At 35.0% G+C, this 26,056-nt stretch overlaps 1 protein-coding gene across 1 annotated transcript; it reads left to right on the plus strand.

Moving 5' to 3' along the window:
• The first annotated feature begins 20,695 nt into the window (after positions 1 to 20,695).
• LOC111384745 (UDP-glycosyltransferase 76B1-like) lies at positions 20,696 to 22,333 on the plus strand. Its single transcript, XM_023009063.1, has 2 exons — positions 20,696 to 21,241; positions 21,369 to 22,333. The coding sequence occupies exons 1-2, from the start codon at positions 20,746 to 20,748 to the stop codon at positions 22,244 to 22,246; spliced, it is 1,374 nt and encodes a 457-aa protein (XP_022864831.1). The 5' UTR covers positions 20,696 to 20,745; the 3' UTR covers positions 22,247 to 22,333.
• Positions 22,334 to 26,056: the final 3,723 nt, after the last annotated feature.

The raw sequence follows: 26,056 nt of genomic DNA on the forward strand, positions 1-26,056 counted from the left end.
AGTAATGACAGCAGTTAGAGACGGCAGTTCCACAATAAGTTGGTCACCATGAAGAAAATGGGCAGTTATAAAGCAATTAAACGATTGATCACAAAGAGAGCATCAAAAGAATATAAAAGGAAGAAAAGACGTAGAGCAAAGGGCTCGAATCAAACACTCTCAAATAGAAAATATGTAATTTCAATTTCTTAGTTTAGATTTAAAACATTTATTTTCAGTACTCGTGTGCTTGCGCCCCTTAGAGGCATTTCTGTTTAAATTCCAATTGTAAAGTCATTGCCAATAAAACACTCCTTTTTGGGACTTTATCTCAAGAGATTTGTCCCTTGCACAATCGCCTGATCCCTTTTTAATTGTTAGCGACTACTTGCGCGAAACAATTTGACACGCCCAGTGAGACCTTGGTGTTTGGTGTTGAAGATACAAAAAGTGAAACAATATGCCTCAAAAATCCGATAAGGAAACAGCAAGTCAGAGAGGAGTCCAGTCTGTGATCGAGTGATATGAGGAGCAGCATACTCTCCACGAACAGATGGACAGGATCAGAGCAATCACAGTCGCTACGAACCAATGACAGAATTGAGTCCTCGAACCATGCGTGCATTACTCGAAGAACTCACACAAGATGTCGTTGAACAGGTGAATCTACGAAATATTCATAATATGGAAAGATTTACCTAGAATGGGAATGCACATTATGACAATATGGCCAAACAACTGAATACTTTGAACGAAATAATGAATAAGTTGGTAGGCAAAATTTGTCAGCCAGTTGTGCATCTTACAAACCACTTTCAAACTAGGACAATTGTGGGACATAATCCCCCGGTCCTAAGTTTAAATCAAGGGGTAGAACCACCTTTTGATCCCTCTACTTCAAACCAGGGGGTGGTGCAATACCAAATCAGAATAGTGGCATTGGTACGTCTAACTTGGGGGGTAATCCAAATGTAAGAGATAATGTCCTAAATAATGGGCAGAATATCCCACGTGTTAATAAGGGAATAAATGTTCAGGCTAATGGTAACAATGACCCAAATCATGGTAACTTTGTTGTTCCCAATCAAGGACCAAACATCAGGCCTCAAGCAAATCAACCTGTCAACCAACTTGTAGGGATTCCATATGACCCCAACGTCATGTTGAGGAATCAGATTATGAAAATCGTACAGGACCAGATGTCTTTTGGAGTACGTCCTGTCATTAGGCCGACTTACACAAAGCCATATCCTGATTGGGTAGACCAAGCATATCCGTGGCCTAGAGGGTATAAAGTGCCAGAATTCTCACTGTTTACCGGTTTAGGAGAGGTGTCTACTCTAGAACACATAGGGCGATTCACAATGCAAAGTGGTGACGTAACTGATTACCATAAAATGAGGCTATTCCCTAGTTCATTAACAGGAGTAGCCTTCTCCTTGTTCATCAATTTGCCAGCAAACTCCGTTCAAATATGGTAACAATTGGAGCAATTGTTTCACTCTCAATTTTATAAGACTGAGTCTGAAATTACTTTAGCCGTTTGGCGAATCTACGTCAAATGCCAAACGAATGGGCAGAAGATTTCCTTCAAAGGTTTAAAACAGCAAGAAGTAAATTTTTTGTACTCTTGTCCGAAAAGGAGTTTGTCAAAATCGCTCAAAGTTGTCTAAACTTTGATTTGAAGAAGAAGTTCCAAGACAAGGAATTTTCTGATCTTTTCCAATTGAGTGCGAACGTGATTAGGTATGAACGATTAATAAGAGAGGAAGAACAAATGAAAAATTCCAGCAAAGGAACTTATTATAGAGACCCAATTTTGATGTTCATACCATTAACGACGAGTATTACGATCAAATCGAAATGTGTTTGGCCGAATTAGTTAAAGGAGACACATATACTTGTCCTATAATGGCTAACCCTAGACTGTCAGGCAAAGATGAGCCTATAAAAGATGAAAACATAAAGGCAAGAACGTTCTCGTTCGATGTAACCAAAGCTGACCTTATATTTGATAAATTATTTAAGTATAAGCCGATAAAGTTGAGTGATAAGCATAAATTGCCAAGCCCTGAACAAATTAAGGGTAAAAAATATTGTAAGTGACATAATGCATGGTCACATTTGACTAACAATTGTTTGGTTTTTCGCCATGTGTTACAAGATGCCATTGAAAAAGGACGAATTACGTTCGAAGATAAGAGGAAGATGGCAGTGGATGAAAATCCTTTTCCAGAGCCACTTGGAGTGAACATGGTGACGTCTGGTTTCAGAAACAAGTTGCCAAAATTCAAGTTGATTATAGATGATGGAGAAGAAGAAGCTGGACCACATCCCAGTGTCTTTGAATGTATCAAAGGGAAGGAGTCCAAAAAGGACGAAGACGTCCTATGTGCAAGGTGCAAAAAAGAAGTGAGTGCAAATGCAGAGAAACCAGGGATATGGCAGCATTACCATCACCCTAGTTTTTTCCCAAACGCTCAGCCTGGTAGAGGGCAGGGTACATCGTTCTATAAGGGACCGCCTTTTGAGAGGCAGTTCAGGCCAGAAAATAACAGAAAAACATTCAGACCGCAACCTCGCCAATCAAATGTATGACATTCGTTCCAGTATAAGGCTGGAAGTGCGATACCTTTCAACGAGATGACTAGAACCCAACAAAAGCGTTTTCAACGGAACTATGGACGAATGATGAGGCAACAACAGGAAACGCTACATCCAAAGGCACCTAGACTACTCGAGATAGCCAATCAAAATGTTCTCAAAAATAGTGAAGAGACTGGAACAGACGAACCTATGGAAGAATTGCCAGAAACTTCTTTTGGGAGGTCGAAGTTTGAGCGAGACAGAGGGGATGGAGAAGATCCAGATCATCCCCTTACTATCCAATTTGGTACGTTACCTCCTGTTGTGGCTAATAACTATTTACTAGCCAATGAGTTCAAGAATAAAGAGAAAGGAGAAGAAGAAAATGAGGATAACGAAGAGGAAACATGCATGTTGGAATATGAAGAAGGCCAAACTTTTAGAGAGATCTACAATGGTGAAGAAGATGATGGTATGACAGATATCGAGGAGGAAATCGATCTGGAAGCGGAAAGAAGAAGAAGAGGAGTATCATACAACACTCTGTTGAAGCAACTACATCGAGAGGGAGTTCGTGAAGTAGACTTATTGAGAGAACCATCTGGGCGTTCTTTCGATTTTTATGTGCTGTACGGAACGTCCAAAAGGAAGAAGAGAGTGCCTCGCTTTGAAAAGTATGGATCACCTCCAAGAAAAATGTCTCTTCCCACAGGTTGGGTAACTGAAGAAGAAGCATTAGAAAACAGTAAAAAAGAAATTTAGGAGACAGAGGCTCAGTGCGATATGCTGTACGTTGACTTATCACAAAAGAGTGACTCGACAGGGGGCAAGCAGGAAGTGGAAATAGGTGCTGTCGAGAAAGTTATTTTCAAGCAACCATCCATAAAATTGACCAAACACTTGAGGCCATTGTACATTAAAGCTCTAGTTAACGGCATACCTGTGACAAAAGTGCTTGTCGATAACGAAGTTGCTATAAACACCATTCCATCTAGGATGATAAGGAAATTCGCAAAGACAGAAGGAGATATGATCCCAACGGAAGTCATCCTGACGAATTTCAATGGAGGAGCAACTTCAGCCAAAAGGGTTATGCCATTGGACATAACTATAGGAACAACTACTAGGACCACAGTCTTCTTTGTAATAGATGGTCCCACTAGTTACAATGTGTTATTAGGAAGAGATTGGATACATGGAAGTCGTTGTATACCTTCATCGCTCCACCAGTGCCTAGTTTTTTGGAATGACAAGGGCGAAACAGAGGTGGTGCAGGCCAACACCAGAAATCAAAATACTAGGGAAAATGGTATCCCCCAAAGGTGACAAATTTACTAAGGCCCCAACATCCTTTGAAGTAATAGGCATGGGACCAAAAGGGAAAACAAAAGTATTATACTCAGAGGACCAAAAACTTAAGGCAATAGAGAAAAGCACTGAATCAAAAATAGGGGGTTGAAGAGAGATTTCTAACAAATCAGAAATCCTAGCACTATCAAAAATTGCCTTGATAGGACCATGGTCTGCAAGGCGAGCATACCATCTACGAAAAACGACATCAGATTTAGGCCAAGTACGAATACCTCTTTCGCGAAGCGGCCTCAGCGGCAAAGAGTTTAGAAACGGAGGGCCTTGGGTACAAGGGAACAACTGGCCCACCGCCACTTGTTCGACGGCCTCGGCGTTGTTGAATGAAGGACCTAGATAGAACTCATTGAGTTCGGTATTGGCTGGTGCAACGAAGTTAGGAGTTATATATGGTCGAGTGAGGAGTTTCTGGAAGTCTTCGAAACTGAAAGAGTCACCAGATTGAGAGTGTGAAGAAGCCATTAGGAACGAAATAAAGCTTTGTTGAAGTTTGCTCGAGAAACGTAGCAGAGAAGTAAGAAGATGAACAGTAATATTGCGAGAGAGAAGAGCGAAGCAATGAGGCGTGATTTAGTAGTGCGATGAAATGACGTGTATTTTTGGGTTATAAGGGTTTGCAACGTCGCACCTTTTCAGGCTATGGAAGAAAATAATGATTGAAATTCTTGAGAATTTCAAATGTTGCTGGGAAACACAAAGTGAATATGACAAAAATTAATAATTGGTATTAATTCTGCCATATTGGAGGGTAATTGTTGACATGCTAAAAGTGCAGCCCAATTCAAATAGCCCAAAGAATGAAGCCCAACTGGGCAATTCAAGATAAAGGCCCAAATAGGGTTATTAATGAATGCAGTGGAAGCCCACGAACGCGGTAACACCATCGCCCAAACTTGCAAGACGCTCAGGATCTGAGCGAACGAAGTGCCTTGCAGTCGCCCAGAGTTATGACCCTATTCTCGCCTAAACCTTCGAATCGCCCAGGATCTTAACAAACATGAGATGTTATGGTTATCCAAAAGTGCAATTATCGAAGCAGTTATTGGGTAATCTTATCACGTTCCACAATTCAAGGATATTCAGTTGAGGACAGTTGAACGACAAAGAGTAATGGTCGTACTTAGAGACGGTAGTTCCACGATAAATTGGCCACCATGAAGAAAATGGGCAGTTATAAAGCAATTAAGCGATTTCTAAATGGTTGATCAAAAAGAGAGCATCAAAGGAATATAAAAGGAAGAAAAGACATAGAGCAGAAAAACGTCGAATCAAATACTCTCAAACAGAGAATATGTAATTTCAATTTCTTAGTTTAGATTTAAAACATATCTTTTCAGTACTCGTGTGCTTGCGCCCCTTGGAGGCATTTCTGTTTAAATTTCAATTGTAAAGTCATTGCCAATAAAACACCCCATTTTGAGACTTTATCTCAAGAGGTTTGTCCCTTACACAATCGTCTGATTCCTTTTTAATTGTTAGCGACTATCTGCGCGAAACAGATGTACTTGGTTCCCCCGTGTTTCATTCTCTTTCTTCACCCCTACTCGCTCTTAACTCTGCCAATGTATTTACGGTTTGCCGTTGCATACGGCAGCGCAGATTGTTCATACACCGGAAAATCTTGATACTGGGGTCATTTCCTATTACATCCCTACGATTGAACGACAAAGAGTAATGGCAGCAGTTAGAGACAGCAATTCCACGATAAGTTGGCCACTATGAAGAAAATGGGCAGTTATAAAGCAATTAAGCGGTTTCTAAGCGGTTGATCACAAAGAGAGCATCAAAGGAATATAAAAGAAAGAAAAGATATAGAACAAAGGGCCCGAATCAAACACTCTCAAACAGAGAATATGTAATTTCAATTTCTTAGTTTAGATTTAAAACATTTCTTTTCAGTACTCGTGTACTTGCGCCCCTTAGAGGCATTTCTGTTTAAATTCCAATTGTAAAGTCATTGCCAATAAAACACCATTTTTTGGGACTTTGTCTCAAGAGGTTTGTCCCTTACACAATCGTCTGATCCCTTTTTAATTATTAGCGACTACCCGCGCGAAACAGTACTATTTTTATTAAAATGTCATCTAGGCAATTTAGGTGTTGAGAGAAGATCAAAATGTCTAAGAAGACTATAAACTTAGTCCACTTTGCCCATTTGAAACATGTAAAAAAGGAATTATAAAAATATACAATTAATTCTCGTCAACTTTTCTAATTAGTTTGACAAGAATGTCTAAATATTTTGAAATTGGTGTAAAATGAAAGTATATCTAACTTCTAATAAAAAGGAGAATGAGCGTCTACTATTCATGTAATAGTAAATGAATCCAATTTTACTATGCATAATGTCATTAATAATTTTAGTAAATGTAAACTTTCATGACCAAAAAAAAAAATCTTCGTACATGAGTTTTAAAAAAAATAATAATAAACTCTTCACATAGTGCGGAGAGATAACAAACTATGTGCGGAGTAAAAAAGGAAGAAAAAACTCTCCACATAGTGCGGAGAGATGACAAACTATGTGCGGAGAGTTGGCAAAATCTCCGTACAGCGCGAAGTAAAAAAAATGATGGGATTTGGTGTGGAAACTATCCTCACAAAGTGCGGAGTAAAAAAGCAAAAAAAAAAAAGAAAAAAAAACTTCGCACAGTGCGGAGAGTTGGCAAACTCTCTGTACAGTGCGAAGTTTAAAAAAAATCTCTCCGCACAGTGACTATCACGTACGTTGTACGAATTTTGTATTTATCGTATTTTTATTAGTGTATGAATTTTAATTTTTTGAAAAACTTTTGAAAGAATATTTACAAATATTTCTGTGATGTAAGAAAATAATTGTAAATTATTTTTACAATTGCATAACAGTATTGTGTCATCTAGAAAAAATATACTTCTATATTTCATACTTGAATAACATATATACGAGATTATACAAATTATTTTGCTTGTATTCTTTGGTAGTGTTAATATGATTGAGTTGAATGTGAAAATTATATTTCTAAAATTTGTGTAATTCAATATTGGAAAATTGAAGATTGAGTACCATATTTATATGCATTTATATTTTGTATTTCATATATATTTAATATTTATTTTATGCTTATGTTGAAAAAATAAGAATTTGGAAAATTTTTTGAAATTCGGTTTGGCAAGTGAATGTACGGTGTTCTGCATTCTCGGTATTTGTAAGTGCAAAAATCGGTATATAAAAATACAGTAAGCTCAAATACGGTAGGCAGCATATACGATAAGTTGCAAATACGGTAGGCAGCATATACAGTAAGCTGCAAATACTGTAAGGTAAAAATATGACAAGTTGTTTGCAAATACGGTAGGCAGCATATACGGTAAGTTGTTTGCAAATACAGTAGGCTGCAAATACGGTAGGTATCATATACGGTAAGTTGGATATACAGTAAGCTGCTTGCAAATATGGTAAACTGCATATATAAATTTATAATTTGTTATAAATGTATAAAATTTATTTAATATTGAATTTTTTAAATATTAAATGTTGTAACTTAATATTGTTTCATTTTTTATAATTGTATTTCCCAGAATTTTTTTAAAAAAAAAGTGGTTATAAAATTGCTAATTTTTAAATGTGTTTTTTTGTTGAAGATAAAAATAATTTTTTTTATGTTATTTGTAAAAAAAAAAAATTATTGTAATTTAATTAGCGTAATAAGAAGATTTATTATGCATTTTTTTTTTTTGCATTTTGTGAAAAAAAATTTTATGATGTTTGACAAATATTCTTCCACACACACATCATGCCAACAACATAAAAAATAACAATAATTTTAGTATATATAAATTTCATGAAACAAAAAAAAATCTCCGTACATGAGCAAAAAAAAAAAAGATTCCGCAAAGTGCGGAGAGATGGCAAACTATCTCTCCACACAATGTGAAGAGAAAAACAAAAACTTTCAGGACTTTATCTGCAAGTTCCAAGAGGCATTTTCTCAAACAACTTTTGAGCAATGCATTGAACACTTTAATTCCTGACCTACAACGTGAAAGTATAATTTCATTGAAAATTGTATCTGCTTCTAATGTCCAAGAGCTGTTATCAAGCAAGTGTAAAATATTGAATTTGGGTGATACCCTAGAGCCTCCATTTGTGAAAGCAGTCATGGTATTATCAATATCCCCTTCTTTGCACAACTCACGTATTGTTTCATTGTATAAATCACGAGAAATCTCATTTCCAATATTGTAAATATGATTTGCATGCTCAGAAATTGAGCTGTGACTGAAATTTAAAGAAGACATAACTGATTTTGAGCCATGTTTTTCGACTCTATTTCGTTGTATGTACGAAAAATTTACAATCTTGAAATTTGATTTGTAATTAAAGAATTTGAAAACAACTCTCCGCACTGTGTGGAGAGTTTTATCTCTCTGTACCATGCGGAGAGCTGGTTTGTCATTTCTCCGCACTGTGCTGAAAGTTTTTTTTTACTCCGCACTGTGCGAAGAGTTTTCTAACTCTTCACACATGGTTCAACTCTCTCCACACTTTTTTTTTACTCCGCACATGATTCAACTCTCTACGCACAGTGCGGAGAGTTTTTTTTGCTCTCCGTATTTTGCGGAGAGGTTTTTTCTCTCCGCACCTTTTTTTATTTTTTATTTTTATTTCGCACTTGGTTCAACTCTCTCCGCACTGTGCGAAGAGTTTTTTTTTTCAATTTTACAATATTGAATTACAGAAAATTTAGAAATATAATCTTCACATTCAATTCAATCATATCAACACTATCAAATAATACAAGCAAAATAGTTTTTATATTTCTTATTCAAGTATGAAATATACAAGCATATTTTTTTCTAGATAACATACTGCTATACAATTATAAAAATAATTTACAATTATTTTATTATATCATGAAAATATTTTTAGATATTACTTCAAAAGCTTTCCAAAAAAATTAAAATTCATACACTAATAAAAATACGATAAATACAAAATTCGTGCAACGCACGTGATAGCGACTAGTCTAAATAAATAGACTGGAAATGAATGATGCTATTCGTAATGTATGGTAGCCCATGTATGAACTTCTTAATTCACTGTTTAATACATTAGAGCAATGTTATTCATCTTATAAACTATTCAGATGTCAATTAATTGAATGAACGCTTAACTTAATTGATATCTATATCTTTACATTTAAGTGACTTAATCGCTCAATATCATTTAATTGAAATCTAAACTGAAGATCATCCACTATCTAGTTAAATAGAATTATTCAATGCATTAAGAGGTATCACAATTTTATCGGACCATAAATTTGAAGTTCCACTAGGTGATAATAACAGTATTCAGTAGAATTTATGGTCAACTTTGACGAAAATGTCTAAATAATTCGAAATTTGTGCAAAAAGAGAAAATAAACACTCACAAAGAAATTGATGTATTTGTCAAAGAATTCAAAAAATGAAAATTATTAACTCAAAAGTTGTGGGTACTATTCGTTTTTTACTCTTTAAAGTATCATATAGAAGAAAATTTCCGCTTCAAATCAAAAGTAGATGGACACAAAAGTCCGTTTTGTACAAGAAGAAATGATTAAAATCAATTTAATCCGACAAAAATATCAAAGATGTGAAAGTCATCAAATTTTGTATTCCAGTACCTAGATATATTTGAAACAAGAGTCACACCCACAGAAAATTGGTTTACAGAACATCTACAGAATACACACAACATGGGGATGGGTGGTATTTTGAACAATATTTTAAACATGTGAAGCACACCCCCCATGTTTCACATCTGTAAGTATTCCGTGAAACCATTTGCTATGTCTCACAAATGGTTTAAGGCTATTATTAAATCTCTGAAATCTGAAAAATGATAATTATTCACCTCAAACGATACTATTTTAATCTCAAAGTTAGTTAATATTCCTCCTATGAAATTGAGCGATCTAAAGTACTTTTGTTGATATTAGTTTGAAGTAGACCGTCGACGATTTTAAACTTTATTATTTTTTGCTATTTTTCATGTCATGTGTTGCATGCAATTTTGCAAGTTACATATTGTCCCACAAATATTGATAAACCTATTAAGCAAACAAAAATAAATAATCCTAATTTTATACGAAGAATCGATTTTTGAAGGTTGAATGATTAGCTCTAAATTATACAAAATAGAACAATTAAAACATGCGAAATGATAAAGAGCCAACCATATTGCGTACTCGATGACATAGATAATGGTATTGGAATTAAAGTTGAAGAATAAAAAGATTAAGATAGAATTGAACCGAAGACAACAATTTTCAAGATCCAAGGCGCCTTTTGCCAAACATTGAGCTCTTTTTGCTTTCCCTTTGTTTCATATTATACTTTTAACATTTTACAATGCTAAAGATTTCAAATTGATGAGTTAGGCTTTTGTCGTGTTGGTTTCAGCTAATAAAACTTAATTGCTCAAAGTCATGTGTGCTATTTCCTTTTGGATCAAGAAGTGAAAATATTGTTACTTGCTTCATTTAATTGTAACTCTCAGTTTTCCAAAATAGCATGAAAGTCATGTTATATAACTTTTAAAGATCATCGACCTTCTTTTGAAGGTGTCATATTCGGACGAACCATACACCGTTGAAAGTTGTATCAGTTTACTTTTATATGGAAGAAACAATTATTTGAAATCATATTCGTGCTTTGAGTTATGAATATTTATTTCGAGTATTGTAACATTAATGCCGTTAAATATTCTCGGTGAGATAGGCTTATCTTCTTTTTTCTTTCACATTAAGTGCTTATAATTGAACATACCCGTGCCTGCTCCCCTCCTAACAATATAAGATCATAGCATTCGTGCTTTTTTTTATTTCAGAAGTTATTGTGTTATGGAAATAGAAATAGAAATTTCAATGTAAATTCTTACCAACATATAAGGCATATCCCCATGTGTAGACATCTATTTTCATGTTGCTATTGAAAGGGAAAACTTTAATTTTATTGCCAATAAAACCATTTACTACGTATCATGGTTTAATTATAAAAAGTAAAACAAAAAAGAAAGACATAAACACAAGAGTTGTTCTACCTAGTCAAGCCCCTTCAGAGGTCTTACAGGGCTCACACAAAGCGGGGGGAGGAGGAGTTGGGGGTTCAATTTTTTTACAATTTTTTATTGCATGTGAATCCAACCTGGACCCACCTCATTGTGAAAAGCCTGTACAAGATCTGGTAACCTTCAACCTGGCAGACCAGCATTACTCTAAAAACAGTTCTACTCTCTCTATTTGTTCCGTTTTCCTTTTCCACTTTTCTCTTCCAGGCATTTAAATTGGGTCAGGCCCAATGAAGTTTAAAGTTTAAACCCACAACACATGATTGGTACGGCGCACCATATTATTGGTTGTCCAATTACAATGATGCGGTCAGCCCATCTTACGACCACATAAAATCTGTACAACGCAACCAACTATTTGTTTTCGGAAAACATGTAATCTGTGGCGTGGTCCGGTTCGCTTCAATTCTAACGAGAACTCTATTGGACCCAAAAATTTTGGATATTTAGTAAGTGGAATCGTTGGTTTCAAATTGAATTATGGCACCGTTCAGATTTGATTCGATCCGGTTCGTATCGATTTCTGGAATCCGTATTATAATCAATTTTTTAATATTTACAAAATTACATTAATTCAACTAATGATATGTCTTAGCACTTATAAAATAACGTAGTCCAATCTTATGTGTCTTTTGCACCCTCTTTACTGAGTTTTTCGTAAATTTGATTATTAAAATCATTGGAAGGGAAATATCACAATAATTAAGAGAGTCACTGTCCAGCTTCAATTTGAATTCTTCAAAACGGTAGAAACGACACTATAGTAAAATGACATATTTGGGTAAAATTTAGATTAATTAAATTAAGTTGGATTTGAACCGAAACTTAGAAGTAGGAAAATATAGTGTTTGAACTAAATTTACTAGTTAACAAATTTATTTGGAAAAAATAAAATAATTTGGTTTTTTTGAATAAATAAATTTAAAAAATTAGGTGATTTGGTTCTTCGATTTTTGATCTAGAACCGAATCCGTTGCTTCTCGATTCAGGTACTCGTTTAGATATTTAATTTAAGAAGAACCACTTGGTTCAAGAGTTTTCCCAACCTTAGTAGTTTCTATAATTTTTCAAAAGACATGAAGTACCTCTGTAATAATCAAATATTAGGGGTTTCTCTATAATTTACCTATGTAATCCATTGACTGTTCTTAGTTAGAGTAGTTCCATCAATTGTTATGACAATTCGACCTAGCTTGAGCAATTTCGATAACTGGGGCTATCGGAGCTATTCAAGTTCTACAAGGTCTAATTTTCAGAGTGGCCGAGTTCAATTTGACTTCAAGAGCTCCCTTCAGGGATATTTAGAGATGGTCGTTCATTGAATTTTCGTTGAAAACAACTAATACTTCCCTTCTTACCTTCTCGGACAGATGTTAGACTCTATACAACGTACTTTCTCATTGTGTAGCTCACAATCTCCTAATACATGGGATTCCCTACCTCCCACTTAGGGGTGGGCATTTTTTTTAAGGAATTGGAACCAATTAGAACGGCACGGTTTGCCCTCAGTTCCTCTACTAAATGGGCTAATTTTGGTACCATAAATCGAGAAATGATCAATTTGAATTTTGATTCTCAATATCGTCTCAAGAATCAATAGTAAATTCGATTTTCTCTTTTTGCTGGTGCATTGCACTAAGATATACTAAGAGGGTGTTTGGAAGCAATTTTTATATAAAAATGTATTTTGAAATAGTAAATTGATGAAAAATGTGTGGTTGAAAAATAAGGAAAAGTTTTTGATTTACGTGTAATATTATTTTAATGAAGAAAATGTGGTTGAAAAGAAGAGAGAGAAAAATGTATTTTGAAAAAAATGGGTACCAAACGGAACTAGATCCTAAAATTATTTCACGTCAAAATTTCATTATTCATGTGCTTCTTCTCCTTTTCTTAGCAACAAAATCTAATGGATAGTCGAAATTCAAATCTAAATAATTTTATAAAAACTCTACAAATTCACAGCTTTACTACAACCCAATAGAAACAAATATATTTTTAGTTCAATATTTCATCACATTGTTTTCAAAGTGGCAACCATCAAGGCTCAAGATTCTCGAGGGTTAATCATGTTGTAGATACTATTTTCTAATATATATAGTTGTATGAATTTTCTTAAAAAATAATTTTCGATCCAGATTTTACCGTTTATGCTGTATTTAATAGTTTATCATTTTTTCCACCTTTATGAATTGATTTTGATTGCTGGAGTGAATTTTTGTGCATTTACTTGTTTGATTGATTTTTTGTATTATTAGATTACAAGAATGATAAGTGATTTCATACTTTTTTTTTTTTGTTTATTTTCAATCTAATAAGTTGTTTCATACTTTATTTTTATATTTTTTTAATATAAGGAATCGATATGAAGTGGGGTTGAACGTGGGTCGAGTTGAATCAATTTTTTACCTAACTCAAACCCAACCCAATATGATAGATTTGATCTAAAATCTTACCAAGCCAACTCAAACTGATCAAGTTTGGGTCCAATTCAAGTTGGATCCGGTTACTTTTTGTTGTATTTGGATAATTTTTCAAAAGTTTGAAATCATTCAAAAACCTCCGTTGTTTTAATTGATATAAGGAATTCTTCCTCAAAAATAATGTATAAATAAGTTTGAAATTATGGAGCATTTTCCTTCCATTTATTATTATTATTATTTATTTATTTTTTCCAATTTTTTGGGGTTTCATTCACATCGTTATATCCTTAATTTTTAGTTTATCACAAATATACAATTATATATCACAATTTATTTATTGGTCACATATCATCAAATTAATTATTCACAGATTATAAATTTTTTTGGTCACAGATCAAAAATTTAAAGGTTACAGATTATTTCAAGATCAAATTAATTGATCATAAATTATCAAAATTTTAAGTCACAATTAAATTGGTTTATTTTCAATCTAATAAGTTGTTTCATACTTTATTTTTATATTTTTTTAATATAAAGAATCGATATTAAGTGGGGTTGAACGTGGGTTGAGTTGAATCAATTTTTTACCTAACTCAAACCCAACCCAATATGATAGATTTGATCTAAAATCTTACCAAGCCAACTCAAACTGATCAAGTTTGGGTCCAATTCAAGTTGGATCCGGTTATTTTTTGTTGTATTTGGATAATTTTTCAAAAGTTTGAAATCATTCAAAAACCTCCGTTGTTTTAATTGATATAAGGAATTCTTCCTCAAAAATAATGTATAAATAAGTTTGAAATTATGGAGCATTTTCTTTCCATTTATTATTATTATTATTTATTTATTTTTTCCAATTTTTTGGGGTTTCATTCACATCGTTATATCCTTAATTTTTAGTTTATCATCAAATAACTTTGTATTTGTACATAATAATCATGCCAATCAACCCAGGATAAAAAAAGGGGGACATTTGTAATTTTTAAGTTATTCTCCTGACTCCACTATTGTGTCTATTTATTTTTATTTTTAAAATCATTTTAGGCATTAATTTTTTCAATTCATTTGGTTGGGTTGCGTTAGTTCGGGTTTTAATTCATAACTCGAGACTCAACTCAATCTGACTTCAAATTTGATTTTTCAACCTATATCCAACCCAATTAAATTTAAAAACTAACACACATAAGTTAGGGAAAAATTCATAATACAAGTGTATTATTTACACAAATTCAAAAGTCATGTAAATAGTTTGAAAATTCAAAATTCAAGTATATATTTAATTACTCAAAAATATTTATTAATTAAATATAATAAAGTCACAGTTATAGAATTAATGATCACAAATATACAATTATATATCACAATTTATTTATTGGTCACATATCATCAAATTAATTATTCACAGATTATAAATTTTTTTGGTCACAAATCAAAAATTTAAAGGTTACAGATTATTTCAAGATCAAATTAATTGATCATAAATTATCAAAATTTTAAGTCACAATTAAATTGTTGGTCACGGATAACTAAATGATTGGTCACATACGCCAAATAGTGCTTACATACCTCCATCACCATCATTACCGTCCTTGCCACCAGCACCAACACCAAAAAAATTGCTACCACCAGATCAAATCAAATGCCAACAAAAATAAAGACAACCACAACCACCTTCGTCGCTAGAAACCACCACAACTGCCACCACCAAACACGCCAACAATACTCGACCCACAACCTCACCAACACCACCCACATCATCCTACCAACACTAATACCTCCATCGTCACTATAAACCACCACGATCACCACCGTTAAGTACTACCCAACACACAACCTCACAAACACCACCCACATCACCCCTGCCAACACTAACACCTCCACCGTCGCCAAAAACTACCATGACCGCCACCACCAAACACTGCACAACCTGATCCAAAATCAGAGTCGTGCTGCGTAGAGCCCCACCACTCTTGTAAACACAACCACCAGATCTACTAACAACTCCCTAATTGCTGCACCTACAACCTCCTCAAATATGAAAGAGAAAGAAAAAACCCTAAACCCCCTCTACAAGTCGTCGGCACCAAAGGAAAGCAGCGTTGCGATGCTGCATTGACAGATTGCAAACATTGCCCGCTTCTTAGTAGCCATCGACCGGTGCAGCTCTGTCATCGTCGATTGTCGGAGTTTGAATGGGTTGTCGATGTAGAAGAGAAATACCAGAGAGAAAATGAGAGAGAGAAAGGAGAGATATAGAGAGAAGAGGGAGAAGAAAAAATTAAAATGATTTAAGGTTAGGGTTTGTATATATTGATACTTGATTTATGAATAGATAAAACTTCATCCTTGAATTTTGAATTATCATCTTTAAATCCATGAAATTATGTAATTTCATAACATATGTGGATTATCTGGTAAATAATTTGAGAATTCAAAATTCAGGTACATATATTTATTAATTAAATATAATAAAGTCACAGTTATAGTATTAATGGTTACATATACACAATTATAGGTCACAATTTATTTATTGTTCACATATCATCAAACTAATTAGTCATAGATTATTTCGAGGTCACAAATCAAAAATTTTATAGTTCACAGTTTATTTCAGGTCACAAATAAAAAATTTAGAGGTCACAAATTATTTCAAAATCAAATTAACTGGTCACAGATTTTCAAAATGTTAGGTCACAATTAAATTGTTGCCACGGATAACTAAATGGTTGGTCAAATAAATAATTGTCAAATACCATCATCACCACCGTTACCGTCGTCGTCACACCACAACAGTAGCACCACCACCACCAACAAAATTGCCACCATCATATCAAATCAAATGCTAACAAAAATAAAGACACCCAAAGCCACCGACCACCACCTCCATCACTAAAAAACACCACAACTGCCACTATCAAACACACCAACTGTAAGTATTATGCCCTTGTTCCAATCAATTTTGGACATAAATACTTTTGATATTTAATTAATGTAGTTTAATGGCAGATCTATTATTTAATTAATTGTCTATTAATTAAATAATAGAGTCCGTAGATTCGAATCTTCGTAATTTGTTAATCACAGGGAGTTGTGATTATGAGATACAGATTACATCTGATTGAATCTTAAATCGTCTGTGGTCGTAAGTAATAACGAGATACGGATATCGTTATTATGGATAGACCATCATGTGTGGCATTTCTTACTTGTGAAGTAAGTAGCTAATCTCACAAGTTAAAGTGCGGTGACACTTAAATGAATACGTGGATATTTTGTCATAGAACAAAACATTGGAAACCCGTCGAGAGATTCCATATGGATAACTATCTGAGTGTTAGTGGTTAATCTCTAACGTTCGGTAGTGGAATTGGTCCTTTGACTTGAGGTTGTCATGGTACCTTATATAAGGATAGTCATACTTTGACGGTGTTGGATGTTGCTCTGCAAAGGGCCACTAATACGACATTGTTCGGGTACGTTAAAAATCGTATGAAGGTTGTGATTGACCAATAAAAGATTTGTCACTCATAAGTCGAAAATGAGTTTTCGACTTATATTGATTTAATAGTGGAGTGAAAAATATGATTGATATTCGGGATTAACACAATTCTATATCTCGTAATTGATCGGATCATATTGACGAAGGGATTATAGTTTCACGGTAAACGAACGAGTTTCGTTTTGTCATACCACATGATATTCCCCGTCACATGTATTGTCCTGACACATTGCTAGATGTCAATTTGGGACAGTGAGTGTGAATTGATGATAAATTAAAAGAGTGTTTTAATTTGTCAATTTTGATTAGATCAAAATAATATTTCACGTTGTTAGGCATCGTGATCGGGAACCTGATGGGTCACACACAAAAGAGAATTAGAAGATTGCAATTTGTCAATTAATTAATTTAACAATCGCTGGATAAATTAATTAATTGGGTTGGTTATTTATAGGTCCGAATTAATTAATTCATGGACCGAATTTAATTAAATGGATTAATTAAATATTGGACCGGACCGAACCAGGCCCATTTGGGTTTATATAAATACATGACTAGAGTTTTTAATCCATACAGTTTTCTCATAAACAAGAGGAGAAAACCCTGGTAGCTGCAATCTTATTCTCTGTGTGGATCACCGTTGGAGGCTGGATAATTGGACAGCCGTGGATGGCGAATCAATATTGCAAGAAGAAAAAGAAAAGCAAAATGTTTGCAGAATTCTTCAAAGGTACAATCTTTATCACGATTTCTATCTAAACACAAAGGGATCCTCGGTGGGAATCGAAATAATTTTAATTTTCTACTGTGCATGTATAAGTAGATTCCCAACACCAACAATACCCATTCCACAACCTCACCAACACTACCCACACCACCCATGCCAACACTAACACCTCCACCGTCACTAGAAGCCACCACGTCTGCCAGCACGATCACCACCACCAAACACTGCACAACCCAATCCAAAATCAGAGTCGTGCTATTCTTATGAACACAAGCACGAGTGACACCAACAATCCCCAAATTGTCGTCGCCACAACCTTCTCAAATCAGAAAAGAGAAAGAAAAAAGCCCCAAACCCCTTCCATTAGCTATCGGTGCCAAAGGACAGCAGCATCGCAACGCTACATTGATGGACTGTAAACATTGATGCTTCGTAGTAGCCATCGATCGGTGCAGCTTCGTTGTTGCCGATTGTTGAAGTTTGAATGGGTTGCCAGCGTAGAAGAGAGAGACCGAAGAGAAAATGAGAGAGAGAATGAAGAGAGGTAGAGAGAAGAGGGAGAAGAAAAAATTAAAATGATTTAAGGTTAGGGTTTGTATATAATGATACCTAATTTATGAATAAATGAAACTTTATCCCTGAATTTTGAGTTGTCATCTTTAAACCTTTGGAATTATGTAATTTCCACAATAAGTTAGTTTGGGGGGTTGGTTTGTTTGAGTGATTTGGGTTGATTTTTGCCTAGCCCTAATTCTAAGATTCCATTGGTTTTGATACAGAGCTTACTTACACGTAAGGATGAGTCTAGATGCCAGCACCAATCCTATTCGGTTAAGTAACTTTTGGGTACTTCTTTTTCTTAGTCTGAGTTGTCTGGTTCTATTAGAGAGTCCAGAGAGTTCGGATGCTCTAAACTATAGAATCCTTATTAGTCTTTAGGAAATGGGCAAGAACATACGGTCTTCCATCATTCCACCAAGTGGTTGCTAATGCCAAATCAAGAAGCAATAATAGCTAAGCAAATTTTAAACCATATCGAACCATCTCGTACCATTTCCTACATTTTTGTACCATTTTGAACATCACATACTATTTCCATAAATATCATACCATTTCTAACCATTTTATAATATTTCATATAATTTCAAACCAATTCGTAAAATTTGGTACCATTTCGTACCACTAATTCAATAAGAAGTCAAGCAAGCTTGCAAAGAAAGAACAATGCAAGCTACATAGGTAATCAAGTAGATTTTAAAAGAGGGAAGATTTGGTGGGACTCCGGCCATCCCAGCCTCTTATCTCTAAAAAAAAAAGGTTGAACCCCAACCTTAAGGGTTCCCCACCGCCCTGTCCCTGGAGTATCGTAAGAGAGGTTAATCGCGAAATGTGCCCCAACAGGCCAGGGAACAAAAGCTGCCTATACACTGATGCCCATAAAGAGTTCTAGCCTCTTATCTCTGTTACCATCTGCACATGTTGTTTCGCTAATTGGATACGAATGATTTCTTTAAATAAATATGAATTTACCAAATTGGACAGAGCACGGTAAGGAAATGAGTAATAAAGCACCAAAGAAACGCCAATGAAAAAAGGACAAAGTAAAACGAAGTAAAATAGATGCAAAGTCAAGACAAGAGTTGAACTCTTTGTCCTTAGTTGATTTTGTCTCGCAATGGTGCCTATAGATGTCGACAACTCCCAAGATACAACAACTATCTTCTTATATTTGTAGCTCTTCAAAACAAAAGAACAACGAACCAAAAGATGGCATTTTTTTTACTCCTTTCAAAGTAAAATGGAAAACTAGATTTCTATGCCGGCTAAGAAAATATGAATTTTTATATGATTGCGTATGATTAAGATGTTATAATGGACGTTCCAAGGATCTTATTTATAGGAGAGGAGAGGGTATAAGTGAAGAGATATGCCCTAAAACTCACTGGCCTTATTGAAGGATGGCAACCCATTTTGTCGCTAGCCTACCGTTGGTGCATCGCTCGAGCATCAGTGGTGTTATTTTATGTAAAGACCTGTCTCTTGAGCAACAATCTTATTGCTCGCTCACCGCTCGAGCGCTAGGTGAGCCGGTGGAGTTGGGCAAAATCTCGGTTAGTCTTTCCCTCCTCTTTTTAACTTTGGATAGTAATTTCTCATTCATTCGGAAATGATTTTAAAATTTCAAATATACGACGATCATTTACTCGTCGAGTAGAATTAATTAGTCTATTTATTTTTATAATTTGACTACTAAATCAAGTTTGAATATTTGATCAAAGTTAACACGAAAGTCATGTTTTTTTTGTGATTTTACACTCAACCAAATTTCAACTGCCACATAGTAATAGATTGTTAGAGTTTTCACTCCATCGTGTATTACTCTGTAGTAGAGTATTTAATATGGTTGAAAGTCAGTAAGTAGTATTGAATTTGATTAAGGGATTTGGTCCACGTGTTTTTGAGAAAGGGATCGCAAATTGACACCCATCTTTACTTTCTTTAGCCTTCTTTGTATTGTGTGATCGTCTGGGGCCATATCCATTGAGTTTGAATTAGTAATTAATTATGATGGACAGTGGACAATGGCTTTCCTCTTCCATGACCCACTAATAAGAGCCAGAGGTTTGTTTAATTTATTGTCTGCAACTAATTACGATGCATCATCACATGGTTTTATTACATCAATGAGCTTAACTTCAGCTCTGGGAATCTTAAATTGAATTTTAAAACCCATTTGTTTTAACATGTTGGCAGGTTTGAGAAATGAACGAAAATCAAGAAAGGAACCAATCTTTATTCTATTTTTATTTTTATTTTGATAATGAGACTGTGCACGTGTTACGATTTAGATTAAAAAATGTACCAGAGACGTTTTTTTATTTTATTTTATTTTTTAAATGTGGTACTTGACACACTGAAATCTGAATGGACAATTGAAGTAAAAAATCCTGAAGTTCACTTGGTAGATGCTGCTAATAAATGTTGTCTTTCACTCACTTGGTAATATAAGGTAGACAATTTTATTTTGCATAAACTTTAAGGTTACAAATTAAGATATAAAAGCTCCTTTTCCATGGAGAACCAAAGTGAATCTCAACCGCAAGAAAGACTAGGCCGCCAGTTAATACTGTTTCCACTACCATTGCAAGGCCATATTAGCCCTATGCTTCAGCTTGCAAACATTCTTCATTCAAAGGGATTTTCCATAACAATTATTCATACCAAATTCAACTCTCCCAATCCTACAAATTATCCCCACTTCAACTTTTACCCTATCTCTGATGGCTTGTCGGAAAGTCAGTCTTCCCCAAGTGATGTCCTCTCCCTCCTCTCACTCCTTAATCAGAATTGCATTGCACCATTTCAAGAAGCATTGGCTCAATTATTAGCTGATAAATCGGGGGATCCAATTGCGTGTTTAATCTCAGATGCCATCTTGTATTTCACAGCTGCGGTTGCAAAGAGTTTTAATCTCCCGAGGATTGTCTTAAGAACGGGAGGGGTCTCTTCTTTCCTGGCTTTTGCTGCTTTTCCTCTTCTGCTCGAAAAGGGATATATTCCAATTCAAGGTTCGGTTAATTGCACTGCTGCATCCTTATCATCTTTATTATTCTGAATTTGTTAATTTAGTGTGTCCAATATAGTTTGTTCTGTTATCTTGAAGCGAATTTGAACATATGACTTGTGTTTGTTTAGATGGTCGGTCAGAAGAGCCAGTTGTAGAGCTTCCTCCCCTTAGAGTAAAAGATCTCCCTGTGATTAAGACATCTAATCCTGAGATTCTTTATGAACTACTAGAAAGAATGATTCAAGAAACCAAGAACTCTTTGGGACTAATTTGGAACTCATTTGAAGAACTTGAAGAAGCTGCACTCACCAAACTCCGCCAAGATTTTCCAATCCCAATCTTCCCAGTTGGCCCCTTTCATAAACATTTCACTGTCTCCTCAAGTAACTTAATAGCAGTTGACACAAGTTCTATTTCCTGGCTAAATGAACAATCTCCAAATTCTGTTATTTATGTGAGCTTTGGAAGTATTGCAGCAATAGAGGAAAAAGAATTTATCGAGGTTGCTTGGAGCCTAGCCAACAGCAATCTTCCTTTTCTATGGGTTGTTCGGCCTGGATTAGTTCGCGGTGCAGAATGGTTAGAAGCATTGCCCAAACGCTTCCTTGAAAAGTTAGAAGGAAGAGGCCATATAGTGAAATGGGCTCCTCAACTAGAAGTGCTTGCGCATCCAGCTGTAGGAGCATTTTGGACACATAATGGATGGAATTCAACAATAGAAAGTATTTGTGAAGGCGTGCCAATGATCTGTATGCCATGTTTTACTGATCAACTGGTGAATGCGCGTTATGTCAGCCATGTCTGGAAAGCTGGGTTGCAGTTGGAGAATGGCCTGGACAGGGTAAACATTGAGCAGGCCATTAAGAAAATTATGATGGAGAAAGAAGGTGAAGAAATCAGAAAACGGGTTTTACATTTGAAGGAAAAGACTAATCTTTGTCTAGAGGTTGGCGGCTCCTCCTTCAATTCTGTAAAAAGCATGGTCAATTACATTGCATCACTCTGATAGTTAACTGTAACTTCTGTTAATTCATTCCATAATGTTGTATTCTTATAGTTCAATGGAACCATCTCAAGTGTTACTCCTCGAAAATGTTTGTTCAATCCAAGTAAATTGCCATGTGAGCAAATAATTAATGAATCTTGAGGACCATTAATCAGCTAAAAGAGTTGCCCCTTCCTTACATGTGCTTGTGGTAATATAGTTCTTCATGACTAGAATTGTCAATTGTTGACATAGAATTCCCATAAACGCTTGTTATATGCCATAACTTTCTATCAGAGAAAATGCAATCTGTCAAAGAACAGAATCTGCTATCCTAATCTAGCTCGTTACCTAAGATGCCTAAGATACTTTAATTAGATAGGATTTCATGCTTCCAATGGGGCATGCTGTCAAACTTGCAATCCCTCTTCAGCAGTCAATTAGTAACTAGTCGACAACTGAAACTGTGGAGCAAGGCATGAAAAATTTCCCGATAGAAGGAACGTCTTATTACTTGTGCAAATAGAATGGTATCCCAGGCCTCTGTCATATGTATTCGCGCTCTCTCCTTACTCTTGTACTACAATTTTTTTTTCTTTTTATTTTTTTTGTGTATACTTTACAATTTTGAATGCTGATACTTTTCCTAAAAGCCAGGAGCGCGAGGCTCCTAGCAATGGGAGGAAAGGAGAGTGGACGGATTAGTAATTTTTATTCCATCCTGCCATTCTTAACGAAGGTAGGAATGAGTAAGGGATACCTGCTCCTCCTCCGAGTTAGGATCATAAAGGCCTATATGAGATACTAACAATGTCATAGCATGCTCAATTATCTTTTAACCTAGTTATGTCACGCTTAATTATCTTTTAACCTAGCTATGTTAGGCTCTTTGACCATTATTGTAGCTCGTTATATATTCCTTGCCCCCTTATCCATATCTAGCTATTGACTCTAGGATCCAACTGACATTGTTTAAACAACACATGGATTGTGGATTTCTCATAATTGGTGATGCTACACATGCAGCCATTTTTTTGGTAAGAGACTATGATCCAACTACTTGATACAATGATCTATTAGATTGCATCCTTAGACATTGTGATGCAATCATATCACATCTCAACTGAGCATGTATCTTTCTAGGCTTTTACAATTTTTGTTACTAGCGACGAGGCCTATTTGGATTGTATTATAAATGCCATGGCTAAATTTATCGATGGTAGTGGTAAAATTTTAGTTTCAAAATCTCAATTAATTGAATCTCCCACTCCACATATTATTTTCCAGTGTTTATATAAAAGCCTCTTCAAATCAGGCATATTGCTATTTTATCCATCAATTTATCGATCCATGAATTTACTGTTGGGAATTTACTTAAACATGTACAGCGAAAATAAAAACAATTTTAATTCCTACTAGAATTCATCTTTGTATTTAGATAAGAATTGTGATGAAAATTATACCTTTTCTTGAGTTTGCAAACTCGTTTGCATTATCTTAGTTCTAGCAACTTGAATCTGCCTCCCACAGCTGTCCAATTGTCCAGCCTCCAATGAATTCCACACAGAGAATAGACTGCAACTGTTAGGATTTCTCCTCTTGTACTAGCAAGAATTATGAAAACTATTTGGATAGAAAACCCTAGCCATGTATTTATATAAGCTCAAACGGGTTTGACCTGGTCCGATCCAATATTTAATTAAATCCGGTCCGTGAATTAATTAATCCAATTAATTAATTCGGGGCTATAAATAACTAATTCAATTAATTAATTTATCCAACGATTGTTAAATTAATTAATTGGCAAATTGCAATCTTCCAATTCTCTTTTGTATGCGACCCATCAGGTTCCCAACCACAATGTCTAACGACGTGAAATATTATTTGATCTAATCAAAACTGATAAATTAAAACACCCTTTTAATTTATCAAAAATTCACACTCGCCATCACAGATTGACATCTAGTAATGTATCAGGGCAACACATGTAACGGAAAATGTCACGTGGTATGACAAAACCAAACCTGTTAGTTTACCATGAAACTATAATCCCTTCGTCAATATGATCCGATCAATTACGAGATATGGAAGTGTGTCAATCTCGATTATTGTTCATATCTTTCATTCTACTATTAATTCAATATGAGTCGAAAACTCATTTTCGACTTATGTGTATACCTTGGTCAAGGATTTCGTTATTAACTTAATTGAACAAAATTCAGATCACGGTCTCTTACTATCTAAGAGTGACGAATCCTCTATTGGTCATTCACAACCTTCATATAGTTCTTGACATACCCGAACGATGCCGTATTAGCGGCCCTTGGTAGGGCAACATTCAACACCATCAAAGCATGACTGTCGTCATACAAGACACTATGATGACCTCAAGTCAAAGGACCAATTCCACTACCGAACGTTAGAGATTAACCACCGACACTCAGATAGTTATCCATGTGGAATCTCTTAGCGGGTCTCCAATGTTTTATTCTATAACAAAACATCCACGTGTTCATTTAAGTATCACCACACTTTAACTTGTGAGATCAGCTACTTACTTCACAAGTAGGAAATGCCACACGTGATGATCTATCTGTAATAACGATATTCGTATCTCGTTATTATTTACGACCACGGATTATTCAAGATCCAATCATACGTAATTTGTATCTCACAATCACAACTCTTTGTGATTAACAAATCACTTAAACTTGAATCTTCGGATTCTATTATTTAATATTGTTTATCAAAAAATTAATTTAAATAAATATTAGATCTTGCCAAAATTAAATACATTAAATATATTAAAAGTGTTTACAACCTAAATCGATTGGATATAGGGCATAACACTTACAAATTCCCACTTGCACTAGATCCAATCACTAATGTATCTAATACCATAAGCATCCACATGACGATCATGTTTTTGTTGTGACAACGACTTTGTTAATGGATCTGCAATATTGTCATCTGTGGGAACTCGCTCTATCGTTACGTCATTTCTTTGTATAATCTCCCTAATGAGATGATATCGCCTTAGCACTTGTTTGGATCGTTGATGAGATCTCGGTTCCTTTGCTTGTGCGATGGTTCCATTGCTATCACAATATAAAGGTATGGAATCAACAATGCTAGGAACGACTCCCAGTTCATTAATGAATTTCTTGATCCAGACAGCTTCCTTTGCTGCTTCAGAAGCAGCAATGTACTCGACTTCCGTTGTTGAATCAGCGGTTGTCTCTTGTTTGGAACTTTTCCATCTAACCGCTTCATCGTTGAGAGTAAACATATATCCTGATTGAGATTAGCTATCATCTTTATCAGATTGAAAGCTAGCATCGGTATACCGATGAATCTTTAGTTCATTTCCTCCATAGATCAAGAACACATCTTTAGTTCTTCTCAAATATTTAAGAATGTTCTTAACCGCTATTTAGTGTTTCTCACCAGGATCTGCTTGAAACCTGATCGTAACACTTAGAGCATATGAAACATCTGGTCTCGTACATAGCATCGCATACATGATAGATCCTATCGCCGATGTATAAGGAATCTTATCCATGCAATTCCTTTCATCATGTGTTTTAGGACACATATCTTTTGAGAGGTAAATCTCATGTGACATGGGACATAAACCTCTCTGAGACTCTTCTATATTAAATCTTCTCAAGATTTTATCTATGTACGAAGATTGTGATAAGTCTAGTAATCTTTTAGATCTATCTCTATAGATCTTGATTCCCAAGATATAGATTGCTTTTCTCATATCTTTCATGAAGAAATTCTTTGACAACTATAATTTTACCGATTTAAGCATTGGGATGTCGTTTT

This window comes from Olea europaea, unplaced genomic scaffold (genome assembly GCF_002742605.1).
Source record: "Olea europaea var. sylvestris unplaced genomic scaffold, O_europaea_v1 scaffold2989, whole genome shotgun sequence".
Classification (NCBI taxonomy): domain Eukaryota; kingdom Viridiplantae; phylum Streptophyta; class Magnoliopsida; order Lamiales; family Oleaceae; genus Olea; species Olea europaea.